The sequence below is a fragment of the Anolis sagrei genome, chromosome 6, assembly GCF_037176765.1.
Source record: "Anolis sagrei isolate rAnoSag1 chromosome 6, rAnoSag1.mat, whole genome shotgun sequence".
NCBI classification, from domain to species: domain Eukaryota; kingdom Metazoa; phylum Chordata; class Lepidosauria; order Squamata; family Dactyloidae; genus Anolis; species Anolis sagrei.
The window spans coordinates 61,859,007-61,876,833 of record NC_090026.1 but is presented as its reverse complement, the minus strand read 5'-3'; the positions used below and the strand labels follow the sequence as shown (position 1 = coordinate 61,876,833).

General features: G+C 39.7%; 1 protein-coding gene across 5 annotated transcripts in view; it reads right to left on the bottom strand.

Annotated features, from left to right (window-relative positions):
* COBL (cordon-bleu WH2 repeat protein) overlaps positions 1 to 17,827 on the bottom strand; it is a 111,485-nt gene that overhangs the window by 51,824 nt on the left and 41,834 nt on the right. For 4 of the 5 annotated variants that reach the window (XM_060781511.2, XM_060781510.2, XM_060781514.2 and 1 more), the window contains exons 2-5: positions 16,557 to 16,763; positions 11,577 to 11,787; positions 5,866 to 6,094; positions 2,396 to 2,440 (exon numbers count right to left, since the gene is read on the bottom strand). In XM_060781511.2, coding sequence (XP_060637494.2) covers positions 2,396 to 2,440; positions 5,866 to 6,094; positions 11,577 to 11,787; positions 16,557 to 16,763 — 692 coding nt within the window. The remainder of the gene's footprint in view (positions 1 to 2,395; positions 2,441 to 5,865; positions 6,095 to 11,576; positions 11,788 to 16,556; positions 16,764 to 17,827) is intronic. The other variant, XM_060781513.2, reaches the window with a different exon arrangement.

Here is a 17,827-nt window from a genome sequence, read left to right as displayed (position 1 = left end):
GACTCCCCAAACTAAGGTCCTTGAACCGGAAGAGGCCCTCCAAGGTCATTTACCCAGCCCCCACCCTAACTCAGGAGTGCCCTAAGTCTGAAACGATCTGCAGTCACGCAACAACAATCCTAATTAACTTGACTATCTCATTAGCCAGAAGCAGGTCTACACTTCCCACTGGAATACTGGTAAGTTTATGTTAGTTAAAATTGTTATTCATTTTATATATTGTATTGTTCTTTTATTTATTTGCACTACAATATAAGATGTGTGCAGTGTGCATAGGAATTCGTTTTCTGTACATGCTCGAGTATAAACACATTTTTATGCTGAAAAAGGCCTCGTCGGCTTATACTCAAGTGAGGGTCCTGGCAGGAAGGCATGGGGCTTAAAGAAGTCCTTTGCAGGGCTTCTACCAGCCACGTGACTCCTCCCCTTTCAGCACAGCGACCTAGCTGGATCTCTGTGCCGAGAGAGGAGGAGAGGAAGGTGTGCAGCCTCTCCTTTCAGCATAACAACCAAGCTGGGTTGCTGTGCCAAGAGGAGAGGAGAAGATGTATGCCTCAATTAATATAATTTTATTGGTATCGATTTTTATTTTGAAATTTACCAGTAGCTACTGCATTTCCCACCTTCGGCTTATACTCAAGTCAATAGGTTTTTCCAGTTTGGTGGTAAAATTAGGTGCCTCAACTTATATTCGGGTTGCCTTATACTTGAGTATATACAGGGGGTTTTTTTTCAAACTATAATCCGCCCCCCGCCCCCCGCCCCCCTCCCCAGTCTGAGGAACTGTGAACCATCCCTCAGCTTGAAAGGTTTGAGGATCCCTGGGTTACAGCAACAGTGTTTATGCAATTGAGTCTGCCAGCAGCATCAAGGTGAAGAGAGTAGAGGGATCAATATTTTTGGGTTCTCTGGAGATGTAGTGAACTCTCACCTTGCTCCCTTTTACTACTGAATGAGATGTTCTTTTCATTTGTTTTTGTCAGGTTTTACAATGTATTGCAATGTAATATAGCTGAGTCATACACTGCTAATGGGCTTCTATTGGAAGTGCTGAGTCATGCATTAACTGTATATAGAGCTTCATTTGGGGAATGTGTTCTGGCCTAGTCCAGGTGATTGTGAATGATGTAATCCTGGGTCTGAGTTAAGTCAATGAGTTGGGAACCAATCAGAGATTGCTATGTGTAAATGAATTGTATATAAGGAAGTCATGTACAGTGTATATTTCTCCTTGTGCTGTGATGTTGTTCGCCGAAGGCTATATGTAATTAAAAGGCTATATGTAATATCATCTAGACTGGGGGGAAAACAATAGTAAAACTGACAATGGCCGGGCATGTGCTCAAGTGTCTGTAAAAGGGTTCCAGAGTGACTGCAGGCTGTGGGAGCAGTTGACTGAAAATACTGTGCAGGAAGAAGCTACTGGAAAGCGCTGAAGTTGTGCAACTGATCTGCTGCTGAATTGTGAAGTTAATCTCAACAGTTTTGATAAGCGTTAAGTTACACTGATAAGTCAATCCACAGTTTGGGAGTCAATTTATTTTACTAACATTTCTAGACTTATATATGAGTATATACAGTAGCTCCTTTGGATCTACAATTTGAGACATATTGCATGCTGCAGAAAGACTGAGTTAACACCTTCAAGGACATGACATAGAAAGATAAACAGCATGATGCATAAATAAAATGGCAACTCCCACAAGAAGTTTAGAAATTAGAACTCTCTATTCTAAAATATTTTTAAAAGCATGCACCATTTCTTTAGACTTGACCACCACAAATAAGACCATAAAACAAAATAATCAGAAACAGAGACATTAACATGGTTTAAATGACACATCTATGCAACATTTATGCAACATGAATGAATGAAAACGTCACTTTGCAAAAAAAAATAAAATCAAAATGTATAAACAATTTTCTATATAAAGAATTGTCATTGGTTGGGACTGTGAATCTATTTAGTTAATGCAGAGTCTTTTCTTTCAACAGTATTATAAAATAGTCTACAGTTAGCATACTTTATTGTTATTTATAATCGTTGATTACAAAATGGAACTAAGAGAATAGACAGGTGTGATGACACTAGGGTCTTATTTATAAATCTCAATCTGAGGACAAAAAGCAGGTAAACAGGGATAAGTATTTATTTCCTCTTAATGAACAAATGGCTCTGAAATGTGTTGTTAGATATCACAATTTCTTTAGATTATAGGTTTTAATACTTGCTAGGTTACAGTCTTGCACATAAGAAGCTCAATTATGCAAATGGCCTTTGGAGTATTTGCCGATGGTAGATAAAACAGTGACTCTAATAGTGTTAGTCATCAAAGGCGTGCAAAAGAAAAATCGAAAAGGGGAATCCTTTCTTTCCAAGACTCATTTACAGTACCTCTATAGTTCAGAGAAGGTTCAGACTGGGCTCGTGATGGAAGAACTGAAAATGTCAGAAATAAATAGGACAAAAAGGCAATAATATTAAGAGATAAGACCTGCTATTTTTGAGTATTTGCTCTGAAGAACATTTAAGTATTGAAAGAAGCAACCTCCATTTACCCACCAGGAATTTGGGATCGTCGGAGGAGGCCCTGCTCTCGATCCCGTCTGCTTCGCAAGCACGTTTGGTGGGGACGAGAGACAGGGCCTTCTCTGTGGCAGCCCCTCGGATGTGGAACTCCCTGCCTAGGGATATTAGATCAGCCCCCTCCCTCCTGACCTTTCGAAAAAGAGTGAAAGCTTGGCTCTTCGAGCAAGCATTCGGAACCTCGGGATAATCAGACAAATTTGAATCGGAAAATGACCCAGGAACAGCCAAAACGATTGAATGGATGAGATTTGAACGAGAAGACATAGTTTTTTAAATTTTTTACTATTCATTGTTTTTATGTCTCTAAATGTATTGTAATGTTTCTTTTTGGCTTTTTATCAATGTATGTATTTTATATATGGCATCAAATTGTGCCGACTTTGTATGCCGCTCTGAGTTGCCTTCGGACTGATATGGGCGGGATAGAAATAGTGTAAATAAATAAATAAACAAACTGTTAATGTAGGAACTTACAGGAAAAAATAATGAATTCTGCAGAATTCTGGGTTTGTAGTTTAGGGAGGAGCCTTTAACAGCATCACTAAAATACAAACCCAGAATTCTGCAGGAGACAGAAACCAGATTTAAAGTGGATTCATTCTCTAGTTTGTTTGTTTTTTTTTTTTGTCGTGTCAGGAGCAAGTCGCTTTTGGTGTGAGAGAATTGGCCGTCTGCAAGGACGTTGCCAAGGGGACGCCCGGATGATTTGATGTTTTTATCATCCTTGCGGGAGGCTTCTCTCATGTCCCCGCATGATTAGCTGGAACTGATAGAGGGAGCTCATCTGCCTCTCCCCGGATTCGAACCTGTCTTCAGTCCTGCCGGCACAGGGGTTTAACCCACTGCGCCACCGGGGGCTCTTCTACTGTGATGAAATAGTAGGAAGCATTAGTTAAGAGTTTATATTCAGGGGATAGCCTAGTCCTATTACTAGAATGTAATCTCATTTTCTTGAGGTCTTTGCTTTGAATCATCAGCCAAGAATATTTGGAGAGAGAGAGGGAGCAACAATGGGACAGAGATTCCCCCAGACCGGCAGAAGAGGAGGGGGAGGGGAGTAGAGAGGATGCTTCTACCACCATTGCAACAGCTCTCCTTTGCCTGATGTCCTGAATCCCCTCTCACAAGCAGGCAGTTCTCTCTCCCCTCCTCATGGTCAGAATGTGCAAACCTATGGAGAAGCCACAGTGGCAGAAAAAAAGGGGCACTCACCATATCACCTGCCCTCCCCTCCTCACCACTCCCTCATCTTGGCCCAGCTGGCCAGCACATCACTGTCCACCTTGCCCTGCCCCCATAGCTCCACCAGATCTGGAAGGAATTACCTGGTAACAACAGTGCCCATCTCCACCATTCAGTGCAGCAATTATTCAACAGAGACACACAGGCCAGCTGAGGTACGCAGCTGGGGGGGATGTCTTTAAATGGATGGTGAATGACCACCCTGCCAAATGTCACCCCCTTCTATATGTCACACTGCAATCTTCATGTAATGCTACTGATTACCCCATCCCATCATTTTCTCCTGAAACAAATTCTATTCCATGCTTTTAGGATCTCTTCACATGGCCCTTTGGGCCATTCCATTTCACTAGCAGTTGTTGGCGAAACAGAATGCGCGTGAGGCGGTTCCCGGCACCCTGTGCACCCTCCCTCTTTCCTTGAATGGTGCATTGAATGGTGGGCTGCACTGAATGGTGGAGATGGGCACTGTTGTCACCAGGTAATTCCTTCCAGATCAGACAGTAACGATGGAACAGGGTGCCTATCCCCATCAGATGGAAGAAAGGGCAGCAATGCGTGTTGCCCCGCCACCCTTTCCCCCATCATACAGGGAAAAGGGGAGGAAAAAAAACACACTTTCCTCCCTTTGGTGGTGGATGAAGCGCTTTCTGGCACTTCCCCTCCACTTTGGAAGGAATGTTGGCAGGGATGCCATGTGTCGTCTGATGACGCTCAGTAGTCCTCGTCTAGGCCCAGCCAAAAGCAGCAATACGGGGCTATTTTAGTCCTGTGTGAAGAGGTCCTTTGTCATTATAATGCAATGATCCAAGTGAGTTCAAAATGTGAAACTGCAACTGTTTACAGTCAGATTTGCAAACATTTCTGGTTTTCCCATATATAAATATGGAACAGCAGAGGAAGGAGAAGAGAGGAATCTTATTATGTGCTTCATAACTCATGCATGTGCCCAGTTAAGACCTAACATTCCCTAGTTGCACTGGATATATATTATGTGAACTAAGGAAAAGAAAGCGGTCATGATACGAAGTCCTACTGTAACATACAGCAAATAAGCTAAAACACACACAGAGTTGATCTGGGTTAATGTGGACGAAAGTTGCTTGGTGCAGCTTTAAACCGCATTAACCAAAATCTCAGATTGCTCTGAATTCTCCTCCAGGATCCAAAGGAAACCACAACTTTGGGCCCATGCAGAACAGATGAGCCAATTCTGAAACAAAACCGGCTGCAACTATTGACATGGCAGGCCAGTATTCCCTCGGCTGGTCAGGGAGATGGCGTGTCACTCACCACCCCCTCCTATTCTCCTCATTGTGGCAGCCACTGGGTGCAACACAGGTTGTGCCAGTCACTCGTCACCTGGAGTTAAGCTGGCTAGAACGACAAGGAGATCTGAGAAGGGAGAGAGAAGAGTGCAATGCCTCCTCTACCTCCTCCTACGCTGCTGTGGTGCCACAGCCAACATCACTCCAGGCATCCCCAGCAAAAGTGTAGAACTGCCCCAAGATATTTTAAGAAAACACCTTAAAATACAAATTATAAACATTTGCAATAATACACTATTGGTTGATCTAGTCCAGAGCCTAGGAAAAAAATAGTCTTGTTAAGTTATAAGCATACTAGATCTTTCTAGTGATTCGCATTCTTGCTATGCCTTCTCAGAAGCACATCCAGTTGAACTCACTGGTAAACTTTAAGTATGTTTTTATTGCTGCTACAATAAAATGGTAAAATTTAATTACTGGATAATTAAATAGTTTTAATTGGATACTTAAATATTTTTAATTGGACAATTAAATAAATTAATACAATTTAATTATTTAATTATTGGATAATTAAATAGAAAGTTTTTCTTAACTCCTCTTGGCATTCTTGGTGGGAACTCCCAGGCTCTGGGACACCATTCCAAAAAAGGGTTAACTGGTACCCTCTTTTTAAACTTCCCATATGCATGCTAACCTTCCATATGCCATCATCGCCAATGTCAAATACAGTTTCTTATTGGTGTGTTAGAATATGTTTTGACTTACCTTTTTTCCTGTCCCATGCATAGAGCTCCTTTATCCCCAGTTCATTCAATGACTTTGTAAGTTCCAACTCTTCTCCAGTGAAGGTATCTCTCAGGAGAACAAGGTGTTCTTGACTGACCTCACACTTTTCACAAATGGCTGGGATTATGTAGTGGAGAGGCACCTCTGGATTCACTCGAACTACTGCCTTTTGTGTCTTGAGATAATTTACTACCAACCGCACAGTTTTCTGGAGAAGCAAAAAATGAAACAGCAAACCACCCCTGTCAGCCTCAGCATCAACAGAGTTTTCTAACAATGGAATCAAAGCAGATCATTCTGGATAAAAGAAAGTTATCCCATTAATTAAAACAAACTAGGAATTGCCAGGATGGGAAGAAGTATTGACTATGGCCTACAAGCAACTTCCCAGAGATGTACTCACAACCCCCATAACCAGAAATATGTTCTTTGTGGGAAAATGTTTTTCAATGTTCTATTGAAAACCCGGGAAAGGGGGGGGGGAGGAATTCTGTCACATTTTGGCTTGAATATTTGGAAACCAAGAGATGGTTTCTTTCTTTCTTTTTTACTTTTCTGCAAAAGAGCTAAGAAAGACAAAAAATTATGAAATTACCCCCATAAAGAGCATTACAGAAGATTCTTTTGAAATTGGAGGTAGAGAAGGATAAATATCAAAGTACCTTAGGGAGTCAATGTGGACATTGCTAATTTTCAGCAATTTTGAATTTCTACTCAAGAGCATGAACACACTGAAATCACTTATGAAGCAATTTCTCCTAAAGTCGTGCCACCTGGAATATGCACAATCTCATCAGATCTCTATTATTATTATTATTATTATTATTATTATTATTATTATCTTTATTTATTTATTTTTAATTTTTTTTAAAATAAGATTTTCCTTTACAGTGAAAGAGGGGGAACAATCATCGTGATAGAAAGTTATGAAGTTTAGACAGACCGTGCGGAAAGACCAGATAGGGAGGTAAGGGAAGAAATGGGGAATGGGGTAGTAGTGGTAAAGGGAGGTAAGGGGAGGATGCGGAGTAGACATATGTGGGTATCACTTCCGTTCAGTCCACAGAGGAGTAATCATCTTGTTTCGTAGATCTTTTCCTGTCACATTATGGTTCCTATTTATCTTGCCCATAGAACCTTATATGTCCAATTTTATTTTATTTTTCAAATATTCTCCCAGGTAATTCCAGTTTGTTTGTTTAACCTTGCTCTGGTCCTTTAATTGGTACAATAGTCTGTCTAAATCCCTAAAATCTGTTATCTTCTTTAACCAGTCTTCATTAGATGGAATTTCCTTGCCGCTGACGATAAGTAAAAGAGAATTTTTTCTTCATTTTTCTTCAGGCCTAGATCTGTTATGTTCAATAGGTAATATTCGGGTTTTATATCAAATTTAGTTTTTATGATATTTTGTGTGTGTTTATGCACCATTAGCCATTTTTTTTAATCTTCTTGCAATCCCAGTACAGGTAGAAGTAGGTTCTGGCTTTTTTCCCACACTTCCAGCATTGAGTGCTGTAATTCTTGTTGAATTTGGCCAGTTGCACCGGTGTCAGGTGCCATCTATAAAATACTTTATGCCAGTTCTCAACTATACTGATGGTTCTGGTGAATTTTAACTTGGTATTATTAACTTTATTTATACCCCGCAAAATCTCCCAAAGGACTCGATGCGGCTTACAAAGGCCAAGGCCGCCAACAAACAACAACATACAAATATAACAGTAAAACTCATAAGCAAATAATAAAACATCAAGCAAAAACAATAAAACACTAAAAACCACCTGTATACCAAATACAGAAAATATTAACAGCAGCATTAAGTAGAGAGATATCAATTACTCAACTACTGGATTTAGAGATGTCAAGGAAGAAAGACACCTGCTGTTGTTCTTATTTGCTGTCAAGTTCACTTTGACTTAGGGCAACCATGTGAACAAGAGAACTTCAAAATCCTCAGTCATCAATTCAGGTCTTGCAAACTCGGGAGTGAGGCTTCTTTTATTGAATCAAATCACTTATAACGCAGTCTTCTTTTCCTACTACCTTTCATTTTACCAACTATTATCATTTTACCAATTAGTCTTATTATCTCATGATATTATTTTTATGATGTTTATTGATACCCCGCTTTTTCTCTCCACAAGGGGATTCAAAGCAGCTTACATTTAAAGCCTGTCAATACAATTTAAAATCTAGAAAACTACAAACATTAAAACAGAATTAAGCATCAACTGTATTTTTAAAATCACAGTTAAAATCCATAAAAGCATATTCAAAACTAAAAACCATAGCACCTCCTAACTTGATCTTTAAAACCTTCACTTTTAAAAGTCTGCCTGAATAAAAAGGCTTTAGCCTGCCTAACTTATGTCCCAAGTACTGTACAACAGCCTCCGTTTAATCATCTTTGTTTCTAGTGAGTTCATGCTTGATATGCTCTGAGATCTGTTTCTGTGTATCTTTAGATGTCCATGATATTGGTAGCATTCAGCTCCAGCACAACTCTTGAAAGGAGATTCCATCTGAACATTAGGAAGAACTTCCATGACTGTGAGAGTCGTTCAACAGTGGAACTCTCTACCACGGAGTGTGGTGGAGGCTCCTTCTTTGGAGGCTTTTAAACAGAGGCTGGATGGCCATCTGTCGGGGGTGCTTTGAATGCAATTTTCCTGCTTCTTGGCAGGGGGTTGGACTGGATGGCCCATGAGGTCTCTTCCGACTCTATGATTCTATGATTCTATTTGCTGCTAATAGTATGGAGTCTTAAACTGTTTATATTCTTTCCTCAATGTTCATACTTTCCTCCCCTGGGTCTAATCCTGTTTTCTACATATGTTATATATACAAATCAAGCAGAGGGGGATAGGAAGAATACAATGCAACTTAGTCTGACTTTCTTTCCAACTGAAAACCATTAGGCTTCTTCATATTCTGATCTCATAGTGGCCTTTTGTCCACTCTATAAAATATATACAATCAGATGTTCTGGCACGCCATTTATTTTAGAACGATCAATAGTTCGTCAAAATTAAACACAGACTAATTTCCTTCCGAAATTCTTTGGTGAGTTCTACTACCCAATTTATGTTCGTGATATAATCTCCAGTGTCTCTTTCATTACATATAATGCTGCTTGTACTTTTCCTTTGCTCTTTCCCAATAATTTGAAAACATATACACTCAGTAATAAAAGGAGGAACAGTAATATAAACTTTAATTTTGTTGCAATCTCAGCAATATTTTGCCTCCCCCCCCCCCCTCTCTCTCTCTCTCTCTCACACACACACACACAAAGCACTTCTGCTTCTGAATTATTATTTCTGGATTTGAGTTCCATACTAGAAAATCCAAAAGGAGCTCCCCTTTTGCAGGGGCATTAACCAGCAATGTTAATTCCTTCAGGATCATGGGGCAGAGGGAGATGCTCCAACTGCTACTGACTGGGATTGCTGCTTCCATACAATTGTTTTTATTGAGGTACTCAACAGGTGTAAGGATAGATTGCATATAGGTTGTCCACCTACCTAGACAGAACTCCAAAATTTATGCTCCCAAAGGTTTCTTGGCTAAATATTCTATATGGCTAGAACTTCTAAAATGTTCAGATATATATATATATATATATACAGAGAGAGAGAGAGAGAGAGAGAGAGAGACATTTCAAATTTTCCCTCCTCTGTCTGGTGCTGTTCAGTCAGGAGACAGAATAGATATCAATTCTCACCAACATTGTTTTATCTGTTGTTTCCTCAACTGTTGCTAAAATATTGCTACCACATTCATTTACCTATCTTAGGAAAAAGACCGACTCCACTCCCTGCCTGTGACCTCTTCATATTATTATTATTATTATTATTATTATTATTATTATCTTTATTTATACCCCGCTAACATCTCCCAAAGGACTCGGTGAGGCTTTCAAAGGCCAAGGCCCTCAATAAAACAACAGCATAACAAATACAAACAATAAAACTCATAAAGCAAACCAATAAACATTAAAGCAGTAACAATAAAACAATAAAACAATACATCATAACACATTAAAACTAGGGCCGGACCAAATGTAATGGATAAAGTTAAAAGTGATGGGCATGAGAGGTGAAATATAAGGATTTTAGGGTAGGTGCGATGTGCAGATAATCTTAAATCTCTAATAAAGTGTGTTTGGGACATGATGCTGGGAGTTTCCTATTCTGGAAAGGCACACTGGAACAGCCAGGTTTTCAAGCTCTTCCTAAAGACTGCCAACGTTGGGGCTTGTCTGATGTCCTTGGGGAGAGATATTGACAGCTTTCCCCTTTTCACTCCTCTTTCACACACTCAGTCTCTCCATCTGCTTAAGTCTACCTGTGACTCAATCCCATTCTCGTCAAAAGGCAGGTAAGAAATAACATTGTTATTGTTATTATTATTATTATTATTATTATTATTATTATTATTATTATTATTATTTGAAACACAACAAGATGAGTACACAGCAGACAAGATCACTCTGCTGGTTGTTGTATTGGATCACATGTTGGACACTTCCCACGTGTCTAGGACTGTGTGATGTATCGGCGAATGATGCGTGCAGATCCCAGTAAGGTGGCCTTCTGCAGCTGACAGATGGTATTATTATTATTATTATTATTATTATTATTATTATTATTATTATATTGTTTTGGATTGCAGCTTTGAATGAGGAACTTTTATTCTAATAGAACAACCCATAAACCAGAAAACAGTTATCTCAAGGCTTTGGGACAAACATGATGTGAGTTTACAAATAAAAGGAAAGAAGAAAGAGCTATTTGTTGACAAAGTGGATTCCAGACAATTCCATATTATATTTTGTGTATGACGCATCAATTAAGCCATAACACCACATTTAGTCCTCTACACACATTCCTAATATGTCACAAAATAAACCTACACCATCAGAAGCCTCTGCCACTGCATCATAAACCATATGCCCTCCCTAGAAAGATTAGGTTACCTCCTACTCCCCAAGCTTTTAGGTCTAGTCTAAAAACACAGACTAGACAGGCCTTTGACTTTGAGAAGTTCAAGTTCACTTTATTACTGTTGGTGACCAGTTTAAGAGATGAGGGACATAATCTCGCACAAGCTTATCAGAGACAAGGGTAAAAAGACTGAAAAATTTAAAAGTGTATAGTTGTGCTCACTTTGGCAAGCACATATACTAAAATTGACCTTGAGTAGATTTTTATGGTCAGACTTGAGGACTTAGTGATTGTTTAACTCCAACACTTGAATTGTTAATTGAATACAGCCAGCTTTATCCGCAGGCAGTGCTGTGGTTCATGATTTTTAAAAAATATATTATGTGACTTTTATGTGTCTTTGCTGTTGTAAATTTACATTGTCATCGTTTATATGTTTATATGTTTGTGTATTGTTTATTTTATGTCTGGCACTTGGAGTGCTTTTGTGAGCTACCTCGAGTCCCTTCGGGGAGATGGTGGCGGGGTATAAAGATGATGATGATGATTATTATTATATGCCCAAAGTTCACAATGACTGTCAGGCAAGATCATCATGACATAATCATGGGAAAACCTGAACAAAAAGACAAGTGCTAATGATATCACAATTATCTAACATAATACATATGGAGAAAGGACTACATTCATCATTCCTTGATATATAAAGTTGCATGTGACTACAGAGCAGATATTTCTGACCTCAGGAATCTTAAGTGGTGGCTGCTTGAACTTTTCCTCTGGAAGCTTCTCCTTCAGAATTATCTTCTGTACATCCAATATCCCTATCATAGTATTTGGCTTGTAATTCAAAGGGTATTGGGTCTCCCAAGACCGCAGTTCAAGAATATGGTGGGCTGGATTTAAGTGGTGCCGGCTGCACAGGTCAACTAACAAGTCCATCACAGCTTTACTGTAAGGAAAGTTATACAGAAACAAGTTAATTGCCAGAAACATTTCTATGTGTAGTAGCTAATATTTCCAACAGCAAATGTAAAAAATCTGTCAGTTTGGGAATTCACCACAAAACATCTAAAAAAACAGCAGTTGAAAGTATTATCCATCCAAGTGAATGAAGCTTATATATGGATTTGATATTTACTGGTACAGAAGCAAGGAGCAGTCCTCACTTTTGAAGGAGACAATAATTTTTTCACACAATAATGAATGGCATCCCACTGATCCAAAATCTAACAGTACCTGCACAACATTACAGAAAAGGTTGAAACTGTGAAATACCCCAAGTAATAGTTTTCCTAAATAAGGAATATTTAGGACAGAGCTTCTTAAACTTTTTCCACTCATGGCCCTTTTTGCCTGAATTTTTTTTTGATGAATTACTGGGTATATATAGGTATAGAAAATAGACATACATTTCAAATGTTTCCTGATAATAAATAATAAAAAATGTATTTTAAAAAAGTTATTTGGCATACATACAGTTTTACCATTTATTGAATACAAAAACCAGTTTTGCATCATAATGAGATGTGTGTGATTGTTTATTTTTACATAAATGATTAAACCTTGGCTGAATATTTGATACTGCAGGATGTAAAGCATTTTCAACATTTTCCATGCCCTGGTGCTTTGTAGCCTTGTGTGGCAGAATGTACTTTGTTGGCACAATGAGATATTTTGGGGATTTTCTTATCTCCAACGTAAAAGGTTCCAAGTTGCAGAGTGGGCCATGTGCCTGGAATGGACCCACACCCACCTTCCTCTTGCTCCCATCATGATCTCATAGACTCACTGAGTTGGAAGAGACCCTCCAGGGATATCCAATCCAACCCCATTTGGCTATGCAGGAACTTGCAGCCAAAGCACTTCTGACAGATGGCTATCCAGCCTCTACTTAAAAACCTCCAGAGGAGGAGACTCCACCAGACTCCAAGAAACCATATTTCATTGCCAAACATCAGGAGCCCTTCACAGCCTTTTAGAAGCGCGAACTCCCGCTTCTTTAAGTGGGGCGTCCAAATGACGTCCTGCATAAAAGCAACTGCATTCAGCACAAAGCAGGAAAATCCTGCTTTGTGCTGATGTAATCTGTCAGCTGGAAGACCTTTCAGAAGACCTTTCCAGTTGCAGGGGCTGTGTACATGGGGATCGTGTTGCATGACTTCTGGTGCCTATCTACACAGCTGTTTTGGGTTTCTTCAGCTCCTGGAACCGAAGAAACCCAAGATAGCCCACACCCCCTCCCAAAACCCTTTAAAACCCTCTCCCACTTCTCCTGGTGTGTCATTCCTTTGTGCCAAGGAGAGCTCTGGCAGCACTTTAATGGTGGCCAGATAAGTTATTTTAATTTTTATACGTTTTTAAAGGGGTTTTGGGGAGGAGATGTGAGTGTCTCCCGGTCCTCCCAGAAGGTTCCGAGAGGGCATGTGGACACGCCCACCCCCCAAGGAAAAGCATGCGTTTTCTGGGGAAGGGGGTAGATTGTAACCCAGGAGTAATTGTGTTTAACAAACGCAATTGTTCCCGGGTTAAAGGGCTATCTGGAGCCACTCTTAATCTATGGAACAGTAGAAAACAGCCTTGCCCCTTCTTCAATATGACATCCTTTCAAATATTTAAACGTGGCTATCAAAATCAAAGAGATGGTATCAGTCCTTCCCTTCCTGCAGAGGTAGCAGGCAAATTCTTCCTGAACTTTTAATGGCAGATTATTGAAGTTTGATTCAATCAAACTTGTAGTATTTGTGTCCATTTGTCTCTGTGTTGCCTAATCAATAAACAAATCTATCTATTTTTCTATCTATCACTACACTTAGGGTTTGTGGCAGGTGTTTTGTTTCTGCACTTCTTAGCAATCTGATAGACACGCATAGGGATTTTTGATGTACTGGCAGTCTTTAACTTACGAACATCTGTTTTGGACTTGTAATAGAAGAAACAGTTCCATGAATTTTAGGAAACCCCATCTTTTACTACCAAAAAGTAATATAAGATTAAAAATAAACAGGAAGGACAAAGGAAGCCAAAATCTTAACCTTTAAAAATGAACTATAAACCAGACTCACTTGACTCTTCAATCCTATCAACTATGTTATCCAACTCCATTCTTCAATTCTCCACAAGAAACATTCTCAGATATTTATTTATCAATTTAAATTATTTCTCCATCATCTCCTAAGCCACAATGAGTTCTGAAGCAATTTACAAATAAAAAATGATTAAATAAAGAGATAAAGTATTTTAAAACATATTAATCTATCCTTTAAAGACTCTTCTAATCAACTAGAAACAATTCTAGAATACAATTTTAAAACAATTAAAACAAAAATTTCAAAACACTGAATGCCATACAGAAATGTTTTGGCTGCCCACTGGAAGTTTAAAAGAAATGGGGCCAGGCTAACCTTTTTGGGGAGGGAGTTCCACAGCTGAGGCACTGCTACAGAGAAAGACTTTTTACATGTACCCAACAACTGAACTTTATGAGATGTTGGGAAACACAACACAACCACCTTTGCTCATATTGGAGGAGGCGGACTTTCAGATATCCTGGCTCCAAATGCTTTAGTCAGTCTTTAACCCTAGGACACCACTAGAGGACTCCCTTTTTAAAGACAAAGAACAACAGAAAGAATCTAAATTCTTCATCTGTATTGACTCATCTATTTTCCATGTTTCTCCTTGTGGTCTTTTGCCAGCGTCCCTTGTAATTTTCCTCTTGACTCTCCACTTTGCCTTCCTTTCAGGTTCTCACTCTTCCCTCTTCCTTCGTCTTTTATTCTTGCCTCTTCACATCATTGTGAAGATTTCCATGTGATTCATTGTGCTCTTTCACTGTGTGTCTTTCTTCCTTTACTTCCCTTCTCATCTTCTTCATTATGCACCCACTCTTGCACCCTCCCATTTTGTCCAAAGGCTGGTCTTCCTGTCCTGAGCATGCTTTTAGAGCCTCCCTGCTGTGCTTCGTTTCTCTGGTTCGGGATTGTCTGTAGCATTTGCCACTCACTACTGCACCCTAAGAAAGTAAACCTCCAAAGTAGATGACAGGAGAAGTTGTGAAGGTGGAGTAACGTAGCAAATTTTAAAAAAACTACTCCATACAATTCCCTTGGAAGTACGCCCCAAACTACACTAAAAGAAATGGTACAAACAGTTTCCCATTTCTATTTAAGAACTGAGGTCAAACCAGAGATCAGGTTCTGGAATAAATAGCTATGGTTCTCAAAAGTCATAAACAGACAATGTCTTCTCAGATGAGCTGGTTGTCAGCTTCCAAAGCAAGAAGTCAAGATGAGGCCTCAACGACAAAAGCACGCTACTCACTGTTCCAACGCATGATGGCGACTGAACTGTGTTAGGACAAAACTTTATACTCCCGCCTCTCAAACGAGACCACTAGCGCTCCGCTACGTCTTCAACCGACTGAATGGTGTACATTTTTAAAAAGGAAGTTATGCGGCTGCACCCTGTATATTTACTGTATTGCTTTCATTCTAAGACACACTTTTTTCCTATACAGGCCGTCACCATAAGGCAAATTTAACTCCAGCTAAATAAATATGCATATATGTATTAGCTTTGGGTAGCATAGGGAAGGGTTAACTCCCCTGCGGAGTTTGTTTTGCTGTCTGTGCCCCTGTTCAGATTTCACTTCACTTTCTGTCCCTGTGACAATTGGATTTCAAAAAATTAGCTTGCTGTGGAAACAAGGATAGGTGGTAAATTTTAATTGGAAACACCTTTCCCCCGTGATAACCTTTTCAGGAGTGAATTTACCTTACTAGGGGTACATTTCTCTCATTTCTTGTTTTGTCACCACAATTGTTAACTATAAGTCATTTGTAAGACGGATGTTTATAACTCGGGAATTGTATAAACGTCTCTGAAAATGAGGTGTGCCTTTGAATTATAGGTGTATCTCATGTATATCCCAGGATCTGATCTGTTTATCCCAGATTATCCCAGATCTGTTTATCGCAGATTATCTGATTAATCTGATTAAAACTGGATTATATGAGTCTCCACAGCCAACTAATCTGGGATAAACAAGATCTGAGATCAGATCTTGGGATATGGGGCAGTGTGAAAAGGGCCACAGTCTGCCACAAAGAGTCACAACACTGAAAGATTTATATCTTAGGATCTCAGCTTGTACCTGCTTAATTATTGTTTCTTAGCTAATTTCTGAGACCGCTCATACCCTGCCTGCTCTGTTCCACACTTGAGTGTGCATATGGCTTTTCCTTCCGTGGCTTACTCAGATGTACTTGTTTCAGCTTCCCCTAGAACAGCGGTTCTCACTCTGGGGCTCACAACCTCTAGAGGGGTCGATTGGCATTTTGTGAGGGGTCACGCCACCACCTCGTTTGGCCCCGCCTCTTGTGCCTCCCCAGAATGGCTGCCAGGCAACCACTGGCAGCTAAATAGCGAGCCAGCACCCATACCACTTCACCTCTTTTCAAATCTTTCCTCCTCGAAGGTCTAGCTCCTTCTCCTCCTCTTTCTTCGGTGGCAAGGAGTTATTGGGAGGAGCTTGGAGACAGAGGCGCACTAGCGTGGCAGAAAGAGGCATCCCCCCTCTCCTTTTTCCCCTCTATTTTTCTTCCTCAGCCTTTCTCTCCATTTCTCCCCTTTTCTGAAGAAAAATATAAAAATGAAGAGAAAGAAGGAGGGGAAAAAGAAAAGAAATGCATATAAAAAGGAGAGAAAAAAAAGCCTTACCTTCCAGGCACAGTTTCTTTCTGTTCTTCTCCATCTGGAAAAACTACTGTGAAGTCGACTGTCCTTTTAATCAGATTTTCCTTCATATCCATCACACTCTGATCAGGCAATGATCCCAGTTCTGTGCCTAAATTATGTTCATTATTAACTTTACAAGGCATGGGAGGATGGTTTGGTGGAGGAGGGGCACGAGCCTTCATTCTCCGTCTGTGAGAAAAAAAGCGGAGAGGTTTATTTTCCACCTGCAGCATTGATTAGTCAGAGAAACAACATTCAAATACAAAAAGAAAAGTACAGTGGCATTTGAATGTGAATAAAGTTTGAGAAATTTTACTGTTGGGATTAAATATTTCGAGTCTCACAGCCTCTACTTGTTTTACTATATATACCATAGGTTCTAATTAGTTTTAAAAGAACTATAATTAATTAATTATAAAAGAATAATTAGTTGTAAAAGAAATAAATATGAGATGAAAGAACCACAGTGGTCAACATAAAAGAGCTGTTCTCCTACAGACCAGGAATTTTAATGCAATGACCAGAATACCCAATTAGTTTAGTGAAACCCAGCTCTTAGAACGAGAGCTTGAGGCAATGCTGCCACACAAGCTTGTGTGCATACTTTTAACATGCCTAATAGTAAAATCACCTGTGTTTATTGCATAAAAGCTTTATGAATCTGCAATTGCAATACTTGTTTGCAAGGATGAAAATGATACTACAGTTCATGTTGAAATAAAATTACGTCTAGTCACTCTAAAAATACAGACAGTATGAAAGGAGCTGGCATGGTGCAATGATTCTGAGTGTTGGACCAGGATGCTGGTGACTTGTGTTTGAATCCCCACTTGGCAACAGAAGCCTAATAGGAGACCTTGGAAAAGTCACACTCTTTTAGACCCCGAGGAGGGCCAAAGACAAACCCTCTCTGAACACAGATTGCCAATTAAACCCCATAATATAAGCATCTTAGGGATGCCCTGTTGAAAACTTCTAGAAGACATTTCATGTGTTTAGCATCTAACAGTACCATTACCACCAGGACTGTGGCGCAGCTGTCTGAGTGTCAGCTGCATTAAGATCACTTCTGACCAAAAGGTCAAGAGTTCGAAGCCAGCCTGGGTCAGAGTGAGCTTCCAACCAATTGTGTAGCTTGTTGTCGACCTTTGCAACCCAAAAGACAGTTGCATCTGTCAAGTAGGAAAATTAGGTACCACCTATGTGTGGGGAGGCTAATTTAACTAATTTACGAGGCCATAAAAAAGACTCCA